Below are 23,371 nucleotides of genomic sequence, written 5' to 3'. Positions count from 1 at the left end.
TGATTCCCAGTGCAGTTACCAACCACTGGAAAAATGGATAGCAGGATACAAAAAAACAAACAAAGGCAGCGCTCGATGGGAATAGCATTACAACTTGTATAGTCTTCAAGTAGGTAACCAAATAAATATTGCACTGGCGATAAAGTCGATGTAGCTACATAAACTGTAAAAATGGTGCGAGTAATACCAAACGGTACCAAAAGCAGTAATAAAAACATGTAGCCAAGTATGATACTGGTATGAAAATGTGTACAACGATACCACCGCTTAATCCAGATGAGGAGAGGTTAACATCAGTCCGTCGGCATGAAAGGAACGATCACAACTCCCAGTGGATGGCTGTAGAATCCCAGGTTGATAGAGGGAAGTGTAACAGCCCTTGCGTGTGGCAGATAGTAAGGTCCCGCCGGCATGCAGATATGAAGGCACAGCAAAAGAGGCCTTCAGATGGACATGGCAAGCCCCGCCGGTGTCCGTGACGTTACTGGATCTCCGACGGAACTCCCTGAACGCCCAGAAGCCAGCGGAGAGGTGAGTACCAATCAAAAGAATTTTAATCGATCAAAAAGATTTTGATCGATCAAAAAATTAAAGATTAATCGATTAATTAAAAGTTAATTTGCACAGCCCTAGTCCAGACACAACTTTATTCCATTCCACGTCATGGGTACATTCCAAAAAAGGAGGCAACGCGTTTCAGGGGACTGTCAATGCCTGTGATGAATGGGCGGTCATAGCTCGCAGTACATACGGTTCCATACGGCGGAGGTGAAGTGACCCCTGAAAGTGTTCCCTATATGAGGAGACACCGTAGCACAGTTAGACTGGTACAATGGTACAGAGCCGCTTCAGTGTCTATCTCCAATCTGCATAGAGGAGCTGGGAGTGAAAGGTGGATGATTAAGTTTAGATGGCTGAGGTGGTAAGATGTCAGTTAATTCCTATATGAACAATCCAGGATGTCATTAGAGGCTATTATGCTGTATATCAGAACTATTTGATGAACTATCCTCAAGGACCTTTCTTGTACCAGGGTGATCGCTTCCATGCTTGACTCTGGTGATAACCAGCCTGTTCAATCGGGCATTGCCTGTCGTCACAGCCTTAACACCTTTAAGGGCATGGCTCCAGAACTGACTCTAGGAAGTATTTGTATTAACTAACTACCCAATATACATCAATTATGGACAGCTCTCTATCACAGAAGACATACTTCAGTACCTGCAACCACACCATCGGACATACACACCATTAACAGTGGTCCTAAGGAATCCTCTGTGAACTGTATAGTGTATACCGTATTTATCGCGGTATAACACGCTCCCGCGTATACCGCGCACCCCTAAAGTTGCCCCCAATCCTGTGGAAAAAAAGTGTTTTTTTGTACTTACAGTTTTGGTGTCTTGCGCGGCGTCCATCGGCGGGTCCGGCGTTCCTCTGCGGCTTCGGGTGTCCTCTTCGTCGGGTCCGGCGTCCTTCTGCGGCTTCGGGTGTCCTCTTCGTCGGGTCCGGCGTCCTTCTGCGGCTTCGGGTGTCCTCTTCGTCGGGTCCGGCGGCGTCCTCCCCGCTCGTTTCCCGCGCCGAGTTTGAATACTGCGCCGACATATACAGAGCGCAGTACACTCGTGTATTGTCAGCAATGCTCGGCTACCCGCGCTGACGTCCTGTACGTCCAGGACGTGAGCGCGGAAGGAGCCGAGACTGCCCGACTATACCCTAGTGTACTGCGCTCGGTATATGTCGGCGCAGTATTCAAAACTCGGCGCGGGTATCGGCGTATACAGCGCACCCACGATTTTGCCCTGATTTTCAGGGCAAAAAAGTGCGCGGTATACGCCGATAAATACGGTAATTCAAATTGAATCTAGTTCATTGAGTTCTGAAGATCATTTGTAAGTCTGACTGCTGGGTTGAATGGATGCGAGCGCAGCTGTGACCTTTCCCTAGACAATGTCGTCTTTTTAATGAACTTGTCTTGGAGGATATTTTTTTACTCGAGTTTTTTGCTGTTCATCAATTATGGTGCTTTTTCTACATTAAATATTTTCATTCAACCATGGTGTTCTGCAGATGTGACCTTCTTGGCAGGATCTTCCTCCTTCCTTTTTTGCATGACAAATTGCATGTTTTCCTGCACTGCACATAATTGCTCTGCCTTTTGCAGACGCACATAGCAGCTATTCTTAATGGCACTCCCCATGCATCTGACAATGTGGGTGTGTTTTGCAGCCATCAAAATGCATGGTAATGCAGTGAAGTGTGCCAACGAGTTAAATTTAACTTTTTTACGCATTACCTTTTTGGTTTGGTGGGGTCCGATTTTAAAAATTGTGCCTGCACCTTTCTTGTGCAGTTTACAAATTAAGTGGCTGCCCTAAAACGAGACACCTGGGAACCCGCAAAGAAGCATGCGCTTGGACGCACCTCATGGTGTGAATGAATCCTTAGGCCCCGTACACATAGTCGGTTTGGTCAGCTGAGAATGAACCGAAGTTCATTTTCATCGGACAAAACCGACCGTGTGTATAGGCCATCGGTCTGGTTTCCTTCGGTCCAAAATTTCTAAACATGCTTCAAAACCGAACCGATGGACCGCTGCCCCATCGGACCAAACCGATGGTTAGTACAGAAAAGCATCGGTTCAAAACCCGCGCATGCTCAGAATCAAGTCGACGCATGCTTGGAAGCATTGAACTTCGTTTTATTCAGCACGCCGTGTGTTTTACGTCACCGCATTCTGACCCGATCGGATTTTGAACTGATGGTGTGTACACATATCAGGCTGTCAGGCCACTTCAGAGGTGAACCGCTGAAAACGGACCGACGGACCAGTCTTATCGGTTTGGTCCGACCGTGTGTACAAGGCCTTAGTCTTTCTTATAATCTGCTGGACTGCCCCAGTTTACCATTGCCTTGCTGTGTGACTGAAATTATGTCCCCCTTTTTGATTCATTTTAGGTTTATTTCAGGGTGGAACTTGTAGTTTTGTAGAGGTCTGCAGGTGACTCTTCTTTTTCTCAGTTGATGCCAAGACTTGTGCAGTCACATGTCCTGTACATTTCTTTTCTGCACTAGATCTTTTTGTCAAAACATAATCTTCCCTGGGGAGAAGCCGAATAGCAATCAAGAGCTCCGCTGCCAGCAGAGTAGAGATAATCGGAGCCAGCAAGAATCAGCCAGCGTGCAGAGTCAGGTGTACCAGACAAAGCGCGCCAACTAGGAATAAAAAAGAAAATATATATATATATATATATAATTTTTTTTTTTTTTTTTTTTTTTTAATTGGATGCAACCTGTGTGTTAAATTTTAATAATCTTTGCAGATCCAGTGTGAAGTTTTAGTGTTGGGCAGGTCCTCTAGCAATCTCCTCCGAAGTACACCTCAAACCCATATCTGGGAACTGCTGAAGGTCCCAGGACCACCCCGGGCATTCAGTCTCTGGCTTTTAGCTGTGGGTGAAAGGTAGAGGCCCACCATCCAACCACCCTGCTGCCGGCAACTTGTAAAAGTCTGTTAGAGGCGGACAACTGCTGTGGCTGGATGGTGCACCAAGCAGTACTTATGTTTAGGGAAGTATACACCCAGGAGTGAATGCATGCAATGGCAGAAGTCTGCGCATAACAAAATGTGGCTGATTCATCAGGAACTGGTCAAAATTTGCTTTGTGTATGGTCAGCTTTAGGGCCCTTTCACACGGAGCGGATCAGTAATGATCCGCTCCGTGTGTCCGCAAAGCTCAGCGGGGATCCTCCATAAAATCCCCGCTGAGCTGGCAGCTGACAGGGCGGTCCCCGCACACTGTGCAGGGACCGCCCTGTGTTTCCTCCGCTCTCCCCTATGGGGGATCGGACGAACACGGACCGTATGTCCGTGTTCATCCGATCCGGCAGACTGAAGAAAAATAGGATTTCTTTTGTCCGCAAATGCGGATCTTTGCGGAGGCGGACAAATTATGGGTGTCAGCGGATGTTCATCCGCTGACACCCGTAATCACATAGGGACCCATGTATGTCCCGTTTTCATCCGCAAACGGACGGATGAAAATGTGGACATACAGTCCGTACGTGTGAAAGGGCCCCAAGGGTGGCATTTTGATTACTACTGTAGAGCTAAAGTTCATACGAATATTTGTAGGAAAATTATCAGAACATTTGGGGACTTGACGAATGTTCAAAATAAAATTTTAATTATCATTCAGTTTTGGAAAGAAATAAAATGTAATTTCCTGAACAAAAAAAAAACAAACTGCTAGAAAAATGTTTGTTCAAAAAAAAAAAAAGGCAGCTGCCTTGAGAAAGCATGTGCTTTATACATCAAATGGTTTTCTTTATTGTACAACACAGGACACAGAGCCTAGTAATTACTAAGTGGGTTATATGCCACCTTCAGGTGCTGGACACTGGTGTAATAAATTAGACAGGAAGTTTCCTCCCTATATAACCCCTCCCATACTGGGAGCACCTCAGTTTTTTCGCCAGTGTTCAAGATGTTTCTTGACTTCCTTTTTTTCCAGAACCATGTTCTGCTGAAGGAAGAGTTATTACTTTTCTCTCAATATAAATGAGAGCACTTAAAAATCGAGTTCAAATTGGCTATTAAAATGGTTACACTCTGTCGTTGGAGTGAGAGCAGTCAAGGCATATCTGAAGCGACTGTTCAGATACGGAAAACTGATGTTTTTGCGCTATCAGAAGACCCCAGGAAAGGGCAGGCGGTGTCCTAAATCAACTGTTTTCTATATAGATTCATCAGGTTATGATTAAGGCTTGTGGTTTTAACCACTTAAGCCCCGGACCAATATGCTGGCTAAAGACCCAAGGGGTTTTTACAGTTCGGGACTGCGTCGCTTTAACAGACAATTGCGCGGTCGTGCGACGTGGCTCCCAAACAAAATTGGCGTCCTTTTTTCCCCACAAATAGAGCTTTCTTTTGGTGGTATTTGATCACCGCTGCGGTTTTTATTTTTTGCGCTATAAACAAAAATAGAGCGACAATTTAAAAAAAATTCAATATTTTTTACTTTTTTGCTGTAATAAATATCCCCCAAAAACATATATAAAAAAAAAATGTTCCTCAGTTTAGGCCGATACGTATTCTTCTACCTATTTTTGGTAAAAAAAATCGCAATAATCGTTTATCGGTTGGTGTGCGCAAAATGTATAGCGTTTACAAAATAGGGGATAGTTTTTTTGCATTTTAATTTTTTTTACTAGTAATGGCGGCGATCAGCGATTTTTTTTCGTGACTGCGACATTATGGCGGACACTTCGGACAATTTTGACACATTTTTGGGACCATTGTAATTTTCACAGCAAAAAATGCATTTAAATTGCATTGTTTATTGTGAAAATGACAGTTGCAGTTTGGGAGTTAAACACAGGGGGCGCTGTAACATTTAGGGATCACTGTGTATGTGTTTACTAGTGTAGGGGGGTGTGGCTGTAGGACTGACACCATCGATCGAGTCTTCCCTATAAAAGGGATCACTCGATCGATGCGCCGCCACAGTGAAGCACGGGGAAGCCGTGTTTACACACGGCTCTCCCCGTTCTTCAGCTCCGGGGAGTGATCGCGATGGAGCGGCTATAAACAAATAGCCGAGCCGTCGTCCCGGATCGCTCCCCGAGCGGACCCGACCTCCGCATGTACCGGGGGGGGGTCCCGATCGGACCCCCCACCCACGTCTAGGCAGGGACGTACAGGTACGTTGATGTGCCTGTCCGTGCCATTCTGCCGACGTAAATGTACATGAGGAGGTCGGGAAGTGGTTAAAGAGAGGGTTTTCCCCTGTTTTCTTTAGAGTGCACCCTACCAGGATAGTAAGCGCTTCATGCGCGGTGCATTACCAAACCTTTGACTCAGATTTGCAAGGCCGCAACTTGGTCGTGGTGCTTACGTTCGCTAATTTCTATCAGGTGAATGTAAGACGGCAAGACAATGATGCTTTTTGGCGCAGTATGCTGCAGGCAGCAGTATAGGTCCTCACGTCTGCTGGCGGTCTGTGTTATTTGTGTCTTCCTCCCCTCAATAGGCATTGCTTTGGGATGTGCCACTTAGTAATTACTAGGCTCTGTGTCCCGTGATGTACGATAAAGAAACCTGTAAAATCCTTTTCTTTGAGTACATCACGGGACACAGAGCTCTCGCCCCTCTTGTTTGGGGATATTGGGACACTTATTGCTTTGCTACAAAAACTGAGGTGCTCCCAGTATGGGAGGGGTTATATAGGGAGGAAACTTCCTGTGTAATTGATTACACCAGTGTCCAGCACCTGAAGGTAGACTCTATAACCCACATAGTAATTACTAGGCTCTGTGTCCCGTGATGTACTCCAAGAAAAGGATTTTACAGGAAAGCTGTTATAAAAATCCTATTTTTAGCTGGGTGTCCTTTAAAGCTTTTGGATATAGTGGAGCAGGTTGTGACATGAAGAGAAATCTCCACAATGGGATACAGAAGGCAAAGAAAGTTGTTATAACCCTCCCTACTCTATCCCAGCATTTTCCAAAAAAAATTCAGTCGAAGCGCCCTTTAGAGTTGTGAACAATCTCGGGGCACACCAGTTTGAGGACTTGTTCACACCAGAAGGTGAGTCCCAGTGCGCCTACTTACTTTTCTGCATGTTCTCACACGTCACATTTTTCATTGGCCTGTCCTATGTGTTTAAAACACAAATAAGAGGTGCCAGTATGATTTTTTTAAATTGTGCTGCACCAAAATGCATGGTACTGTGGTATCATGCGCTTTAGCAGTCACAAGTGCATGCTCATTTGCTAGATGCGTGGGGGTGCCATTAAGAATTACCGTATTTATCGGGGTATAGCGCGCTCCCGCGTATAGCGCGCACCCCTAAAGTTGCCCCTATTCCTGTGGAAAAAATGATTTTTTTTGTACTTACAGTTTTGGTGTCTTGCGCGGCGTCCATCGGCGAATCCGGCATCCGTCTGCAGCTTCGGGTGTCCTCTTCGTCGGGTCCGGCGTCCTCCCCGCTCGTTTCCCGCGCCGAGTTTTGAATACTGCGCCAGCATATACTGAGCGCAGTACACTCGGGCAGGCTCGGCAACTGTCGCACTCACGTCCTGTACGTGACCGCGGAAGAAGCCGAGACTGGCCGACTATACCAGAGTGTACTGCGCTCGGTATATGTCGGCGCAGTATTCAAAACTCAACTGATTTTCAGGGCCAAAAAGTGCGCGATATATGCCGATAAATGCGGTATCATTTTTTGTGCAGTGTGGGAAAATGCATGATTTCGCATGCATTCCTGCACCACATCTGGTGTGAACAACCCCTGAGAGCCCATTCACATCTAGGCGACAAAACGCCCGACGCCGGACGCTTGTGCCGCTAGAGGGGAGAATTCCCATTGCTGTCTATGGAGATGGTTCACATCTCATAGACGCCGTACGCCTGCCGCCTGAAAAAAAGTCCCGGACCCTTTTTTTCAGGCGGCATTGGCGTTCGGTCATACAAAGCAATGGCAAGGCTTTGTAAAAAAAAAAAAAAAGTTACATACTCGCGGCAAAATCCGCCGCGTACGCGGCGTATCTTGTCGCGGAGGTGTGAATGGAGCCTAAAATGTAGTTTGTGAATCAAAGTTCAGTAGTCTGTAGGTTGTATCGCAGAGCTCAGTAGTTAGTAACGCAGACTTCGGAGATCAGTAGTTCGCAGAAACCTTACAAACTACTGATCTCTCAGCCCTGCATTACTAACTAATGAAGTAGTTAATAACGCAGATTTCAGAGTTACCGTATTTATCTTCGTATAGCGCGCCCCCGGTCCGGCGTCCGTCTGCAGCCCTGGTGGTGTCCTCCCCGCTTCTCCCGCGCTGTTTCTGAGTCGATCCCCGCTTCCCGCGCTGTGTTTGAACGCCGCCGCCAAAATATACCGAGCGCAGTTCACTCGGGCACGCTCGGCTCCTGTTGCATAAAAGCTAGGAGGCGGCACAGGGCGTGACCGTGAGGGGAGCCGAGCCTGGCTGAGTGTACTGCGCTCGATATATGTCGGCGGCGTCGTTCAAACACAGTGCGGGGATCGGTGTATATCGCGCACCCACGATTTCCCCCCTTTTTTAAGGGGGAAAAAGTGCGCGGTATACGCCGATAAATACGGTAAGTAGTTTGTAAGTCAGAGAATTCAGAGAAATCACTAACCGGAACCCCTAGCAGAAGGCAACATGAAGGAAGCAAAATTCACAGGTATTCATATAAATTTATATCCAGCTTGTATTGAATGTTTAAGAGCAGAGGACTGGCAAACTCTGCCGACAGATATAGTGCATCCGAAACGTATTCACAGCGATTCACTTTTTCAACATTTTGTTGCAGCCTTATTCCAAAATGGATTAAATTCATTATTTTCGTCAAAACTCCACAAACAATACCCCATAATGGCAACGTGAAAGAAGTTTGTTTAAAGTCTTTGCAAATGTATTTAAAATAAAAAACGTCACATGTACATAAGTATTCACAGACTTTGCTCAATACTTTGTTGAAGCACCTTTGGCATCAATTACGGCCTCAAGTCTTTTTGAGTATAATGCTACAAGCTTGGCACACCCATTTTTGGGCCGTTTCTCCCATTCTTCTTTGCAGGTCCTCTCAAGCTCAGGTTGGATGGGGAGCGTTGGTACGCAGCTATTTTCAGATCTCTCCAGAGATGTTCAATCGGGTTCAAGTCTGGGCTCTGACTGGGCCACTTAGGACATTCACAAAGTTGTCCCGTAGCCACTCCTTTGTTATCTTGGCTGTGCTTGGGGTCGTTGTCCTGTTGGAAGATGAATCTTTGCCCCAGTCTGAGCTCCATAGCGCTCTGGAGCAGGTTTTTTTCAGGGATGTCTCTGTACATTGCTGCATTCATCTTTCCCTCGAATCTGACTAGTCTCCTAGTTCCTGCCGCTGAAAAACATCCCTACAGCATGATGCTGCCACTACCATGCTTAACAGCTAGGGATGGTATTGGCCAGGTGATGAGTGGTGCCTGATTTCCTCCAGACATGACGCTTGCCATTCAGTCTTTCAATAATTTTTTCATTAGACCAGAGAATTTTGTTCCTCATGGTCAGAGTCATTCAGGTGCCTTTTGGCAAACTCCAGGTGGGCTGTCATGTGCCTTTTTCTGAGGAGTGGCCACTCTACCATACCGGCCTGATTGGTGGAGTGCTGCAGAGTTGGTTGTTCTTCTGGAAGGTTCTCCTCTCTCCACACATAAATGCTGGAGCTCTGTCAGAGTGACCTTCAGGTTCTTGGTCATCTCCCTAACTAAGGCCCTTCTCCCCCAATTGCTCAATTTGGGTGGGTGGCCTGCTCTAGGAAGAGTCCTGGTGGTTCCAAGCTTCTTCCATTCACAGATGATGGAGGCCATTGTGCTCATTGGAAACTTCAATGCTGCAGACATTTTTCTGTACCCTTCCCCAGATCTGTGCCTCAATACAATCCTGTCTGAGGTCTACAGATAAATCCTTGGACTTCATGGCTTGGTTTGTGCTCTGACATGCACTGTGGGACCTTTTTATATAGACAATTGTTTGCCTTTTTCAAATCATGTCCACTCAACTAAATTTACCACAGGTGGACTCCAATCAAGTTGTAGTGGAAATGGCATGCACCTAAACTCAATTTTGAGTGCCACGGCAAAGGCTGTGAATACTTGTGTGTACATTTTATTTTTAATAAATTTGCAAAAATGTCAAACAAACTTCCTTTACCTTGTCATTATGGGGTATTGTTTGTAGAATTTTGAGAAAAATGTATAAATGTTTATCTTTTTTGGAATAAGGCTGTAACATAACAAAATGTGGAAAGAGTGAAGCGCAGTAAATACTTTCCGGATGCACTGTAGAAAGACTAAACCATTAAAGTCTCCATTGGCTTGTATGGAAGACGGAGCAGGAGCACAGTAACCTCCTCTAAACTGCCGACCCAGCTCAAATGAAGCACTGCACACTCTTTCACTGACACCGGGCAGAGAAGGGGATGAGAAGCTCTCGACACGGCTGCTGACACAGAAGCACACATGGGAGAGAGATACGATAAGGTGACCGGGCTCAGATGACACAGTAAGACATGGCGCATTGCTTCTAATATGACGGCAAGTACGGGAGAGAAGATCTTCACTGAATCACTGGTCTATTTTACACACGCATCTTTGGAGTGTAGCTGGGAGCTCTGTCTCTCCGCCTGTCACTTGTTGCACTGAAACCAGAAGCAGAGTTTTATAGTTTTTCCAGGACACCCCTGAGGACTCTCGGCGGCACACCAGTGTGCCGTGGAACCCCCAGTTGAAAAAGCCTGCACTACCTGCAACAGAAGTTTGTTGACTTTATTCTATTAAAGAGAGAGTTGTAAGCCATGAGTGACCTTTAAGTATTCCTATGGATTATATTTTCAACGAGGGACACCTTTTCCTGGGGCCAAGAAAATAATCCATTGACAACACTCCAAAGGTGACTATAGGAGACTTTTTTTATTTATTTTTTATTTGTTTTTGATAAGGCCAATAAAAAATAAATAAAAAAAAGGAACAGATTCCCCCTATCTAGGTAGGTGAAGTGGATAGAGATATCCTCCCCGCTGACAGCAATACTCCACTGTCGGAATACACTGATCAGTGGCTGCGGCCGATTGGCTGCAGTTGCTAATAAAGAACAGTTTTGCAACATTCCCATGCAATTTCTCTTCTGGAAAAAAAAATGCCCCTACCTGCCTGTTTGTTGTTTTCTCTGGCGCTTACAGTGCTGGTCCGATCCCTGGATAAGTGGCACCTGCGCGAGCGCAGCAGTGACTTTATTTCGCACTAAATGAAGATGGCCAAGGACTGGCACACGGGAGAAGATGCAAGGCATCTTTAGTTCCACTTTAGGAGATTTACCCTTAGGGTCCTTTCACACGAGCGGACCATTCATCCGTTCATTACAAGTCCGTTAACGGACTTGTAATGAATCCCTATGGGATCGCGTCCGTTAGCGGATGGAGCATCCGCTAACGTCCGCGTCCGTCGGGATCCGCTTTTGCGAACGGAAGAAACCCTATTTTTCTTCCCTTCGGGGGAACGGATCGGATGCCGACGGACAGACGGTCCGTCTGCATCCGATCCCCCCATAGGGGAGAGCGGAGCAAAAATAGGGCCGTCTCTGCACTGTGTGCGGGGACCGCCCTATCCGCCGACAGCTCATCGGGGATGACGGAGGATCCCCGCGGACACACGGAGCGGACACAGAAACGGTCCGCTCCGTGTGAAAGGACCCTTAATCTGGAGATTTATTCTTACTTCCAGGACAGGAACTGTTTTAGCTAGGGTACGGGATAAACTTCATACTCAATGCAATTAAAAATAAATAAATGCTTTAGTGAGTTTATTAGAATACCTAAGTGAGATCATGTAGAATATCTTTGACTGGATTACAAGCAACAATTATGGTCATGGGACTTTAAATGAGGCATATCACAAAATGAAATTACAAAAATAGAAAATGTATTATAAAGTTTATTTAAAAGTTCATTGTAAAAAGCACATTTCATATTTGGTGAAATACATGGTAAAGGATAAAACTTGATTGATATACAGGATTGAGAGCTGACATATGGTACATTGTGACAGCAGGCAGGTAAAATCGCCTGGTTCTGGTTGCATCCAGGGTTGCAAATATGTGTCCCAGATTCAGGCTCTATGCCGATTTGTACCACTAGGGGGAAGGGCAGGGAGTCCTGCAGGGGTAGAGGTAATGAGCCCAGCTAAATTGAGTTGGCTCATTAAGGCCTCTACAAAAACTCCCAGCATGCAAAGGGAGTTGCTCCATCCTGGAACTAGCCTATTTAGACTGGGGGGCCTGATACCTGTCTGCGCGGTGAGACAACGCCTGTGTGGCAAACCTCTTTAACAGGGAGATAGGTGCTGGGGACAGCACATGGCTGCACCTAGCTGATAGCCAGGGAACCTCTGTTTAGTAAGTGGCCAAGTTGGCAAGGATTTATTTTCATGTTTCTTTTTGTTTTTTGATGTTTTGTGGACCATTGTAAATCCCTGTTTGCTGCGCCTAATTTTTGTGTAGTGAACCCATCCAGGGGTCACACACACCCGCTGCCGAGCTAACCCCCCTCACACACATGATTATTATAATAAATACATAAATAACCAATACATGGTACAATAGACTAGACAAGTGCATGATAAATATAAAATGTAAGGATCGACAAATAGTAACTCTACGCATTTCGTCAGGAGTATGTTGCCCAAATTCTCAGTGAATAAAAGTAATACAAGATGTGTAGGGGTAAAGACCCCTAAATGGGTAACCAAAAATAATGATAGAGGCCAGAAGTCTGATACTCGCATGTCAGCTCAGAGTGAAAATCCAGCCTACGAGATGGATGTGAGGGTTGCCAATGACAAAGTCTGACCCGGGGCCGAGGCAGGGAAATCCCACCCGGACCAGAGGAACAGTACAAGAACCGACCAGGGGGAAGGAGTAATCCATCTATGGAAATCAGAAAAGCACATCTGACCAACACTGGTCTGAAAAAAACATGGTCAAAAAAATTATGTGATTGTGTATAGGTAGGTATAACAAACGGTGTATAAATGTCTGACAAATGTGCTGCAACTGACCAAGAACAGTGAAGGTGTATATGGGGAAGAGTGCCATCACTGGACATCCTGGGGAGAGAAGAGAAATGGAGATATGGGTAGATGATAAAGGAAAAAAGGCACCGCCATTCCTAAAAATAGAGACAACAGTGTGTTTTTTTTTTTTTGGATGGGGGGGGGTTTGGTGGTGCCGGCAAAGAAATGGTAATGAATGCTGAAATTTATAAATGTATAACAGACATTTTATTAGTACACAAGGTATGAATTAAAAATTAATTGTGCTTATGATATACAGGGGCGTAATTTTCAAGTATAATTGAAAAAGTGATCACTCAGCATGGTAATGGAGTGACTATCCCGACATGTTTCGCCACCCAGGGCTTCCTCAGGGGATATTTTTTAGAAAAAGACAGAAGATACAAAGATGTAGCACTGCATAAAACAGAACATATTTAGAGACATGACATTTACTTTTTTATAAGACATAATATATTAGTGTCAGTTTCCATGCCCTTTCAAATGTTACTCGCCCACGTGGAGAAGTCTCTTTGTCCGTGGCTGGGCGCCAGATAGGATGCTCTTCACTGGGTAACAAACCTGCACATGCTAGCCAATGCCCGAATGACCCAAGCCAGTATCTAGGTGTTGATGCAGGGTGTGTTAATCGGCTTTATTCAAACCATGAACCAAGAAATAAGAATGGGTGACTAGTCAAAAGGAATAGGGGGGGGAGGAAGAGGGAGGGAGAGAAGGGGGGGGAGAAAGGAAGAGGAGAGAAGGGGGGGGGGAAAGGAAGAGGAGAGAAGGGGGGGGAGAAAGTAAGAGGAGAGAAGGGGAGAACCAGTAAGAGGAGAGAAGGGGGGGGAGAAAGGAAGAGGAGAGAAGGGGGGGGAGAAAGGAAGAGGAGAGAGGGGGGGGGAGAAAGGAAGAGGAGAGAAGGGGGGGGGGAGAAAGGAAGAGGAGAGAAGGGGGGGGAGAAAGGAAGAGGAGAGAAGGGGGGGGAGAAAGGAAGAGGAGAGAAGGGGGGGGGAGAAAGGAAGAGGAGAGAAGGGGGGGGAGAAAGGAAGAGGAGAGAAGGGGGGGAGAAAGGAAGAGGAGAGAAAGGGGGGGGAGAAAGGAAGAGGAGAGAAAGGGGGGGGAGAAAGGAAGAGGAGAGAAAGGGGGGGGGAGAAAGGAAGAGGAGAGAAAGGAAGAGGAGAGAAAGCGGGGGGAGAAAGGAAGAGGAGAGAAAGGGGGGGGAGAAAGGAAGAGGAGAGAAAGGGGGGGGGGAAAGGAAGAGGAGAGAAAGGGGGGGGAGAAAGGAAGAGGAGAGAAGGGGGGGGGAGAAAGGAAGAGGAGAGAAGGGGGGGGGGGAAAGGAAGAGGAGAGAAGGGGGGGGGAGAAAGGAAGAGGAGAGAAGGGGGGGGGAGAAAGGAAGAGGAGAGAAGGGGGGGGGAGAAAGGAAGAGGAGAGAAGGGGGGGAGAATGGAAGAGGAGAGAAGGGGGGGAGAAAGGAAGAGGAGAAGAGGGGAGAAAGGAAGAGGAGAGAAGGGGGGAAGAAAGGAAGAGGAGAGAAGGGGGGGGAAAGGAAGAGGAGAGAAGGGGGGGGGAGAAAGGAAAAAGAGGAAGGGAGGGAAGAGGAGGGAAAGAGAAGGGTAGGAGTAAAAGAAGGCAGAGATGGTAAAGTGAATGTAAAAAAAAAAAAAAAAAAATTTAAGTCAACAAAAGACCAGATATGGTGTGAAAAAAGATCAAAACGGTGTGAAAATATTTGTAGAAAAAACACATCTTTGGCTGGATATGTCTTTTCTGTTATGTTTATACGTCATCCTTTTGGCTATTGTTTTTATCACAGGTGGTTGACGGTTTGCCGCTGACAGCAAACAACACAGCCCACACCCCATGGGTACAGTATATAGTCACATGCGTTCCCTTGTATAACTAACCAGGCTTAGATAACCCTCTCTAGAGCTCCAGCATCACATTGGTTAAATGGTGATGGGACCGACTCTGTACTTTCTCACTTAACACATGCTACATGCACGCTCTAACCTTTCCTATAGCTCTGTGGTCGGTATCTGTTGCGTAACGAGAGTAAATGATGCAGTTTTTGCTTTGTCATTTTTTTTTTTACACGTAGGGAATTTGGTGGAAATGTGTCAGTGCTCTTGAGGCGCAAATTATCTCCACAACAAAGGTGGTTGCCATGGCAGTAAGCTCGCTCAGTGCTGCCGGCTATTATAATGTGGGTAACTTTGCTAGCAGCGCTGGAAAAGCAGCAGCCGCCCTGAGTTTTTCAGACTTGTAAGTGCCACTTTCACTAACCAATTTGGATCGATTCAGGAGGAAGAGTTCGAGGTGCGGGAAACGTTCTGCGACCGAGGTACCCAGAGCGCCCTTTCGCGGCTCGAGGTGATGGAGGATGAACTGGTCGGGAAGCAGCAAGAAATCGAGGAGTTGAACAGAGAACTGGAAGAGATGAGGGGGGCCTATGGAACCGAGGGATTGCAACAGGTATGCAGACTTAAAGCTGAACTCTACATAGATGTAAATGACACCAGTTTATTTAGCTCTTTATTTTTTTAATCATTAAATGTATTTTTTATAAATGCATGCGTTGTAAATACCTGAATATGAATTGGTATCAGCCTTTTACAGGCTCGGTACAGCAGGGCTGATGTGTTAGAGGAAGGAGCGGCACAAGATACCAACCAGTACCTGCTGAACCAGACAAACTTTCATCCATGTATGGCTTGCTTAAAGAATAACTCCACTTTTGTTGAGAAAAAAACAACTCCCCCCCCCCCCCCCCCCCCCCCCCCCCGTGTGATTTCTGTACACTGCAAGGAGGTTAACAAACCTGGTCATAGATTCCTACCTTTTGTTATTCTGAAGAAAATATCTGTTTGTTTGTCTGTGTCCATGTTCAAAGTGAATCCATTTGGAGTGATTTTATAATTATCTATCAGCTGATGCACTTGAGTTCCAGTCGAGAATGTGACAGGGTCTGCACCCCTTTGGATGTAATTTCTATTTCACCTAAACATTAAATTTTTGTTGCAGGGGATGCCCAAAATCTGACTTTTATCTTGGTGCAGAATTCTGGGAAAGTCAGTAAGCCAATGGCACAAGCAGGAAATTACATTTTTAGGGGGTGTTCTGTACACCAGGGGTCCTCAACCTCCGGGCTGTGGACAAGTGCCGGTCCGTGGTCTGTTGGGAGCCAGGCTGCGTAGCTGGGAGTGGGCTGCAGGCGAGTTAGCCAGCACAACCTGCACTGACACTCTCCCACCACCAGAGAATGCCTGCTCCCCTTCTCCTAGAACCACTACTCCCCTTCTCCTAGAACCACTACTCCCTTTGATCTCAGTGGTCACCTTACCTATGCAGAGCAAGCAGAAGAGGAGGAAGGATAGCTGGTCTGATGCAGAGGTGACAGGTTGCACATGCCCACACCCTCTGGTGGTCACAGGTTGTGCCAAAACATGCCCTTCAGGTTGACAGGCAGCACCCCCCCCTCCCCTAGAGGTTATCGGCTGAACACAACCACATTCCCAGTTCATGAAGGGGTTGTTGCTAAGCCCCCATTCACATCTAGGCGTTGTTACGCCTGTAGCGCTACGCCGCTGCCGCCAGAGGGCTGGAAACACATTTCCCTCTATGGAGATGGTTCACATCTCCACGCCGAATGCCTGACGCCTGCCGCCTGAAAAAAGGTCCCGGACCTTTTTTTCAGGCGTCGTTCGGCTAGGAGATGGGAAGCATCTCCATAGAGGGGGTCAATCTGGGGCACATCTAGGCGGACAATACCGGCGTTTTGTCGCAGCAAATCGCGGTACAAAACGCAGCTATTTGTACCGCGATTTGCGGCGACAAAACGCCGCGATTTCGTCCGCCTAGATGTGATTGGAGCCTAAGGCTGGTGCCTGGTGCCAGGGAGGTGTTGGGGACCGTCGCTGAACAGGTTGCCATGTGGTATTGCAGTTTACAGAAAATTGAAGATTGAAAAGGAAAGTTAATTCTTAATAACCTTCAATTACAATATGACTTGTGCAGCAACTATACATGATATTTACCAGGGATATGCAATTAGCGGACCTCCAGTTGTTGCAAAACTACAAGTCCCATCATGCCTCTGCCTTTTGGTGGTATGTTTGTGGCTGTCAGAGTCTTGCTATGCCTCAAGGGACTTGTAGTCATGCTACAGCTGAAGGTTCGCTAACTGCATATCCCTGATATATACAGTATCTCACAAAAGTGAGTACACCCCTCACATTTTTGTAAATATTTTATTATATCTTTTCATGTGACAACACTGAAGAAATTACACTTTGCTACAATGTAAAGTAGCGAGTGTTCAGCTTGTATAACAATGTAAATTTGCTGTCCCCTCAAAATAAATCAACACACAGCTATTATTGTCTAAACCGCTGGCAACAAAAGTGAGTACACCCCTAAGTGAAAATGTACAAATTGGGCCCAAAGTGTTAATATTTTGTGTGGCCACCATTATTTTGCAGCACTGCTTTAACCCCCTTGGGCATGGAGTTCACCTCCATGATGACATCACGGAGCTGGTGGATGTTAGAGACTTTGTGCTCCTCCACCTTCCGTTTAAGGATGCCCCACAGATGCTCAATAGGGTTTAGGTCTGGAGACATGCTTGGCCTGTCCATCCCCTTTACACTCAGCTTCTTTAGCAAGGCAGTGGTCATATTGGAGGTGTGTTTGGGGTCGTTATCATGTTGGAATACTGCCCTGCGGCCCAATCTCCGAAGGGAGGGGGATCATGTTCTGCTTCAGTATGTCACAGTACATGTTGGCATTCATGTCTCCCTCAATGAACTGTAGCTCCCCAGTAACAGCAGCACACATGGTTTTACCCCGGTTTCCAAGCTTGAGAGGGTAACATCACAATGCTTCCAGCTATATTCTGGGAACGCTGAACATTTCAAATCTTGATAGAAAAGGCTACAACACAGCGCAAGTGTGTCTTCTCTTGGGATTTGGAAGCCTCATTGTTTCTAGGGACTTATTACCATGTACAAGGTAACGAGTCTATAAGGAGAACAGAAAGAATCGTTTATTGCAGAAGAGACATTGGGGGTTAATTACTAAAGCCAAATCCACTTTGCACTTCAAGTGCACTTGGAAGTGCAGTCGCTGTAAATCCGAGGGGGACATGCAAAAAAATGCATTTTAACCTGCACATGGATGATAAAATCAGCAGAGCTTCGCTCTCATTTCAGATCTACCCCTCAGATTTACAGCGGCTGCACTTCCAAGTGCACTTGTAGTGCAAAGTGAATTTGCCTTTTGTAAATAACCCCCATAGGTCTCTTCTGCTTTGAAAAACATTCTTGGCCTACCTAAAAGCCAGCTCCAGGATAGAAAAAAAAATCCTTGCACTGGAACCCTACCACACTGCAGGGGCAAAATGCTCCAGGGGGAGCTGAAGTAGCTGTATTGCCCATCTTATACCCTGCTCCAGCTGGCTCTACCACTCCCCTCTTCTCTGTCTTATTCTGGGTTGTGAGCAGTTCCTCTGTGTTATCAAGTACAATGCAAGGCTGTTAACCTTACACTGCAGATAGGTCAGCAAGATGTCAATCTCAGTCTACCCCTGGACCGCGGGAAGTCATTGGGTAGATCGCAAACACAATACTGTACTGCTTTACCGATCCTTATCACCGCCCCCCTCCTGCCCAGTCTCCAAGATTGGGAGGCAACACAATACTGGGTGGAGGGCAGGAAAGAAGTTATAGAAAAGAAGAATCACCCCTTTAAAATTATAATTGTGTTGCTTTGCAGCCTGAAATGAAGACATGCACAGTTTTTGTTTTATGCAGATATATTTGCTCAGTGCAGCTTATAACATCCAGGTGAAAGATAAAACACTAACCTGTCAGAAAAGAAAAAAGAAAAAAATTCAAAAACCGAATCGCTGAGTTGGAAAAAGGATTACCCCCTATTGAAAATGACTCTTCAACTAAATCAGGTGTAACTAATTGCCTTCTCAATGTGACACAAAGCCATGTGGAAACAAAGAGTGTAGCGCTACTCAAAAAGTAAAAATTAGGAAATAAAAAATGCCTGAAAACATTAAATTAAAATGGTTCTAAAATCCCAAACGTGACAATGAGAATATGAATGACCACATAAATACAAACTTAAATGTCCATATGTAGAAAACTCAAAGTGCAGAATTACACAGATATCTATCCTTAAAGCGGAGGTTCACCCATAGATTACACATTTTCCCCTTAGATGGATGCTCGTTTTGTCTAGGGGAATCGGCTAGTTGTTTTAAAATATGATCTGTACTTACCGTTTACGAGATGCATCTTCTCCGTCGGCTTCCGGGTATGGGTCTTCGGGAGCGGGCGTTCCTTCTTGATTGACAGTCTTCCGAGAGGCTTCCGACGGTCGCATCCATCGCGTCACGATTTTCCGAACGAAGCCGAACGTCGGTGCGCAGGCGCAGTATAGAGCCGCACCGACGTTCGGCTTCTTTCGGCTACGAGTGACGCGATGGATGCGACTGTCGGAAGCCTCTCGGAAGACTGTCAATCAAGAAGGAACGCCCGCTCCCGAAGACCCATACCCGGAAGCGACGGAGAAGATGCATCTCGTAAACGGTAAGTACGGATCATATTTTAAAACAACTAGCCGATTCCCCTAGACAAAACGAGCATCCATCTAAGGGGAAAAGAGAAAAAAAAAATAATTGGGTGAACTCCCGCTTTCTTTATCGTACATCACGGGACACAGAGCAGCATAGCCATTACATATGGGTTCAAAATAGTTAATATGCAAATACAGTGATACCTATTATAAATAAGGTGCCAAATGTGATATTAAACAGCGCTCAAAAAAATATGTGAAAATGTAAATATCAACAAATATAATATTGGTACAGTGACATAGTGAAAAATAAATAAATAATCCACCCTCTAAGTGAGTCAATATATAAGTGTCCAAAAATCCGTGCAAAAATCGCATCAAAAAATACCAGGTTGGCAAATAAAGTCCATGAACTGTCTAAGTGAACAAAAAAATATATATAAATAGTTCATAAATGGAGAGCAAAGGAAAAGAAAAAATCCTTCCCGATCTTCAATAAGTGCTTTCACCACACCACAGTGACTGCGTGCTTCCACCACCCATCAGAAATGCAAACTCACCGCAACAAATGGCCTGACACTTTCGTGTTTAGGCACACAGGCTTGTTAACTGACCCCCTCAGTTTAGTTGATAGAACTCCTTCTTTTCATATAGGGTGGAGCATTCAGTTAAACAGATGGAGATCCGAAGCAAAAAGAAAACTCCAAGATAACAGCCATATGCAAATAAGAAAAAGAGAGCACAATAGTGTGATACTGTAACACAACTTTTAATAACACACTACAAATCTCCCAAAGAATGCACTCACAAAGGTAACTCTTGTTACAAGCAGTGTATAAATCCAAAAACTGACACGGTGTAAAACAAAAAATAAAGATATCCTCCAGGTGAACTAGTGGTCACAGCGGACCAACGAATAGCCCAAGTGTTACTCACAGCCCTTGTGCAGGTGTACTGGAGCTGCTGCTTAGGTAATTGAGCTGGTGGCAGATTAGACCATTCCACGTTCAAGCTTAGAAAGTTAGGTGTGCGGTTGTGACTTCAGTAATCACTCCCCGACATGTTTCATCGAAATGATTTCTTCATGGGGTTACTTACCAGCTGTCTAGTGCCGCTTTATATAGTTGCCAGGGTCCTCCCTCCCCCCTTGTGTTAATCAGTAGGCACGCATCATAACAAGCTGCAGCTGAGTGGACTTACGTTCCTCCCAGCCATGCTAACATGCAGCTGATCCGCTCATCCAATCAGAGCAGCATCATCGTCATGACGCTGTAGCTGGCATTCTTCCAACGTGGTGGAGGCCCTCAGTGGCGACGTTGGTGTATTACACCACATCCCACTGCCTAGTATCGAATGTAATGTCTAACCCCGATGGTTAAACTGGGGTATGACACTCAACCTGCCTGCAGTGTATTCCATAATGGAGGGATGAAAACCAAATATTGCTGACTGTCAGCTTTTCGGATGTCCCTATGACCACAAGTTACCTCTAGGGTCTATGCATACAGAGTATAGCAATATAAATTCAGAAACACAGAGTACATTGGCTCTCATTATTTAAGCACAAGAGCCAGCCAATTAGTGGTGTGTATAGTTATGAATGACATGTATACATATATAAAATATATATTATATAGCACTCTAAAATCTACAAACACATCTCTAGACAATAAGTGTATATACAAAATATAAATGATATTTTAAAAATTGTATATAAAAGAGTTGCAGATATTGTTATCCATATTAAAAATGCATAAAAATATTAGTTAAAAGATATTAATAGGAATAAACAATATATATAAAATAATACATATATTTTTAAAAATGTTAAAATTATTTAAAAACATTATATTAAAATGAATACTGGAAAAAGATAATAAACTGGGCCATGAGCTGTAAATGACATGTGTATAAATATACGTTAGTAAAACAAATAAATGCTCTGGTTTAGACGTAAGTGGGTGTACTACATCATCCCCATATGCATGCACTCATCAAAACTCTGATCATGACGGGTAGCCCAGTTGTTTGGCCCCCTTATATAAACATAGCTCATGATCATCCTATATATGTAAAAACGCATGTCTCAAATCTATTGCTCATAATTTAGGCATTGCTAATGAAGCAATTCACATCCAGTTCTATGTTTAGTCCCCTCGGAAAATGGCTTTTTAACAGGAAGATCCATTGAGTTTCGCGCTGCGACAGGTCTCTCACCCTATTTGAGCCTCTCCACGAAGGGTACACACAGTCAATGCCGCAGAACTGAGCTAACGAGGGGTCTTGGTTATGTTTTTCTTTAAAGTGGACTGACACACTATGATACTCGAAGCCTTTCTTAATATTCGCAAGGTGTTCAGCCACTCGAATCCGCAATAACCGCTTGGTTCTCCCTACATAAAGTAGCCCACAGGGGCACCAGATCAGGTATACTACGTAAGAAGAGTTACACGTAATAAATTCTTTAATAGAAAAACTCTTCCCATCACTACTCATGACCTGTTGTTTACCCCTGTTACTTGTTCGTACAGTTCTACAGCAGATGCATTTCCTACAGGAGAAAAATCCTTTAAGATCTATTCTAAGGGCCTGTTGGTCTGGGGGATCTAAAATCTTACGAACCACCTTATCACCGAAATTAGGAGCCCTCCTGTAGATGAATCGTGGTTGACTCGGAAGAATTTCGGCAAGGTGTCTGTCCTTGCCCAAGATGTGCCAATGATTTTTAAAAATGGCCTCTACCTCCCTATATTATGGGTTTCATGCCCAATATAGGGAGGTAGAGGCCATTTTTAAAAATCATTGGCACATCTTGGGCAAGGACAGACACCTTGCCGAAATTCTTCCGAGTCAACCACGATTCATCTACAGGAGGGCTCCTAATTTCGGTGATAAGGTGGTTCGTAAGATTTTAGATCCCCCAGACCAACAGGCCCTTAGAATAGATCTTAAAGGATTTTTCTCCTGTAGGAAATGCATCTGCTGTAGAACTGTACGAACAAGTAACAGGGGTAAACAACAGGTCATGAGTAGTGATGGGAAGAGTTTTTCTATTAAAGAATTTATTACGTGTAACTCTTCTTACGTAGTATACCTGATCTGGTGCCCCTGTGGGCTACTTTATGTAGGGAGAACCAAGCGGTTATTGCGGATTCGAGTGGCTGAACACCTTGCGAATATTAAGAAAGGCTTCGAGTATCATAGTGTGTCAGTCCACTTTAAAGAAAAACATAACCAAGACCCCTCGTTAGCTCAGTTCTGCGGCATTGACTGTGTGTACCCTTCGTGGAGAGGCTCAAATAGGGTGAGAGACCTGTCGCAGCGCGAAACTCAATGGATCTTCCTGTTAAAAAGCCATTTTCCGAGGGGACTAAACATAGAACTGGATGTGAATTGCTTCATTAGCAATGCCTAAATTATGAGCAATAGATTTGAGACATGCGTTTTTACATATATAGGATGATCATGAGCTATGTTTATATAAGGGGGCCAAACAACTGGGCTACCCGTCATGATCAGAGTTTTGATGAGTGCATGCATATGGGGATGATGTAGTACACCCACTTACGTCTAAACCAGAGCATTTATTTGTTTTACTAACGTATATTTATACACATGTCATTTACAGCTCATGGCCCAGTTTATTATCTTTTTCCAGTATTCATTTTAATATAATGTTTTTAAATAATTTTAACATTTTTAAAAATATATGTATTATTTTATATATATTGTTTATTCCTATTAATATCTTTTAACTAATATTTTTATGCATTTTTAATATGGATAACAATATCTGCAACTCTTTTATATACAATTTTTAAAATATCATTTATATTTTGTATATACACTTATTGTCTAGAGATGTGTTTGTAGATTTTAGAGTGCTATATAATATATATTTTATATATGTATACATGTCATTCATAACTATACACACCACTAATTGGCTGGCTCTTGTGCTTAAATAATGAGAGCCAATGTACTCTGTGTTTCTGAATTTATATTGCTATACTCTGTATGCATAGACCCTAGAGGTAACTTGTGGTCATAGGGACATCCGAAAAGCTGACAGTCAGCAATATTTGGTTTTCATCCCTCCATTATGGAATACACTGCAGGCAGGTTGAGTGTCATACCCCAGTTTAACCATCGGGGTTAGACATTACATTCGATACTAGGCAG

The 23,371-nt window shown here is 44.8% G+C and overlaps 1 protein-coding gene across 11 annotated transcripts in view; it reads left to right on the top strand.

Moving 5' to 3' along the window:
* Positions 1-23,371, top strand: part of AKAP9 (A-kinase anchoring protein 9) — a 359,842-nt gene that overhangs the window by 53,984 nt on the left and 282,487 nt on the right. For 9 of the 11 annotated variants that reach the window (XM_040352374.1, XM_040352377.1, XM_040352368.1 and 6 more), the window contains 2 exons: positions 14,421-14,471; positions 14,909-15,079. In XM_040352374.1, coding sequence (XP_040208308.1) covers positions 14,421-14,471; positions 14,909-15,079 — 222 coding nt within the window. The remainder of the gene's footprint in view (positions 1-14,420; positions 14,472-14,908; positions 15,080-23,371) is intronic. The other 2 variants (XM_040352376.1, XM_040352375.1) reach the window with 1 other exon arrangement.

The sequence above is a fragment of the Rana temporaria genome, chromosome 5 (genome assembly GCF_905171775.1).
Source record: "Rana temporaria chromosome 5, aRanTem1.1, whole genome shotgun sequence".
Classification (NCBI taxonomy): domain Eukaryota; kingdom Metazoa; phylum Chordata; class Amphibia; order Anura; family Ranidae; genus Rana; species Rana temporaria.
Note: the sequence above shows the minus strand (reverse complement) of the source record. Positions and strands in the feature narration are given on the sequence as shown.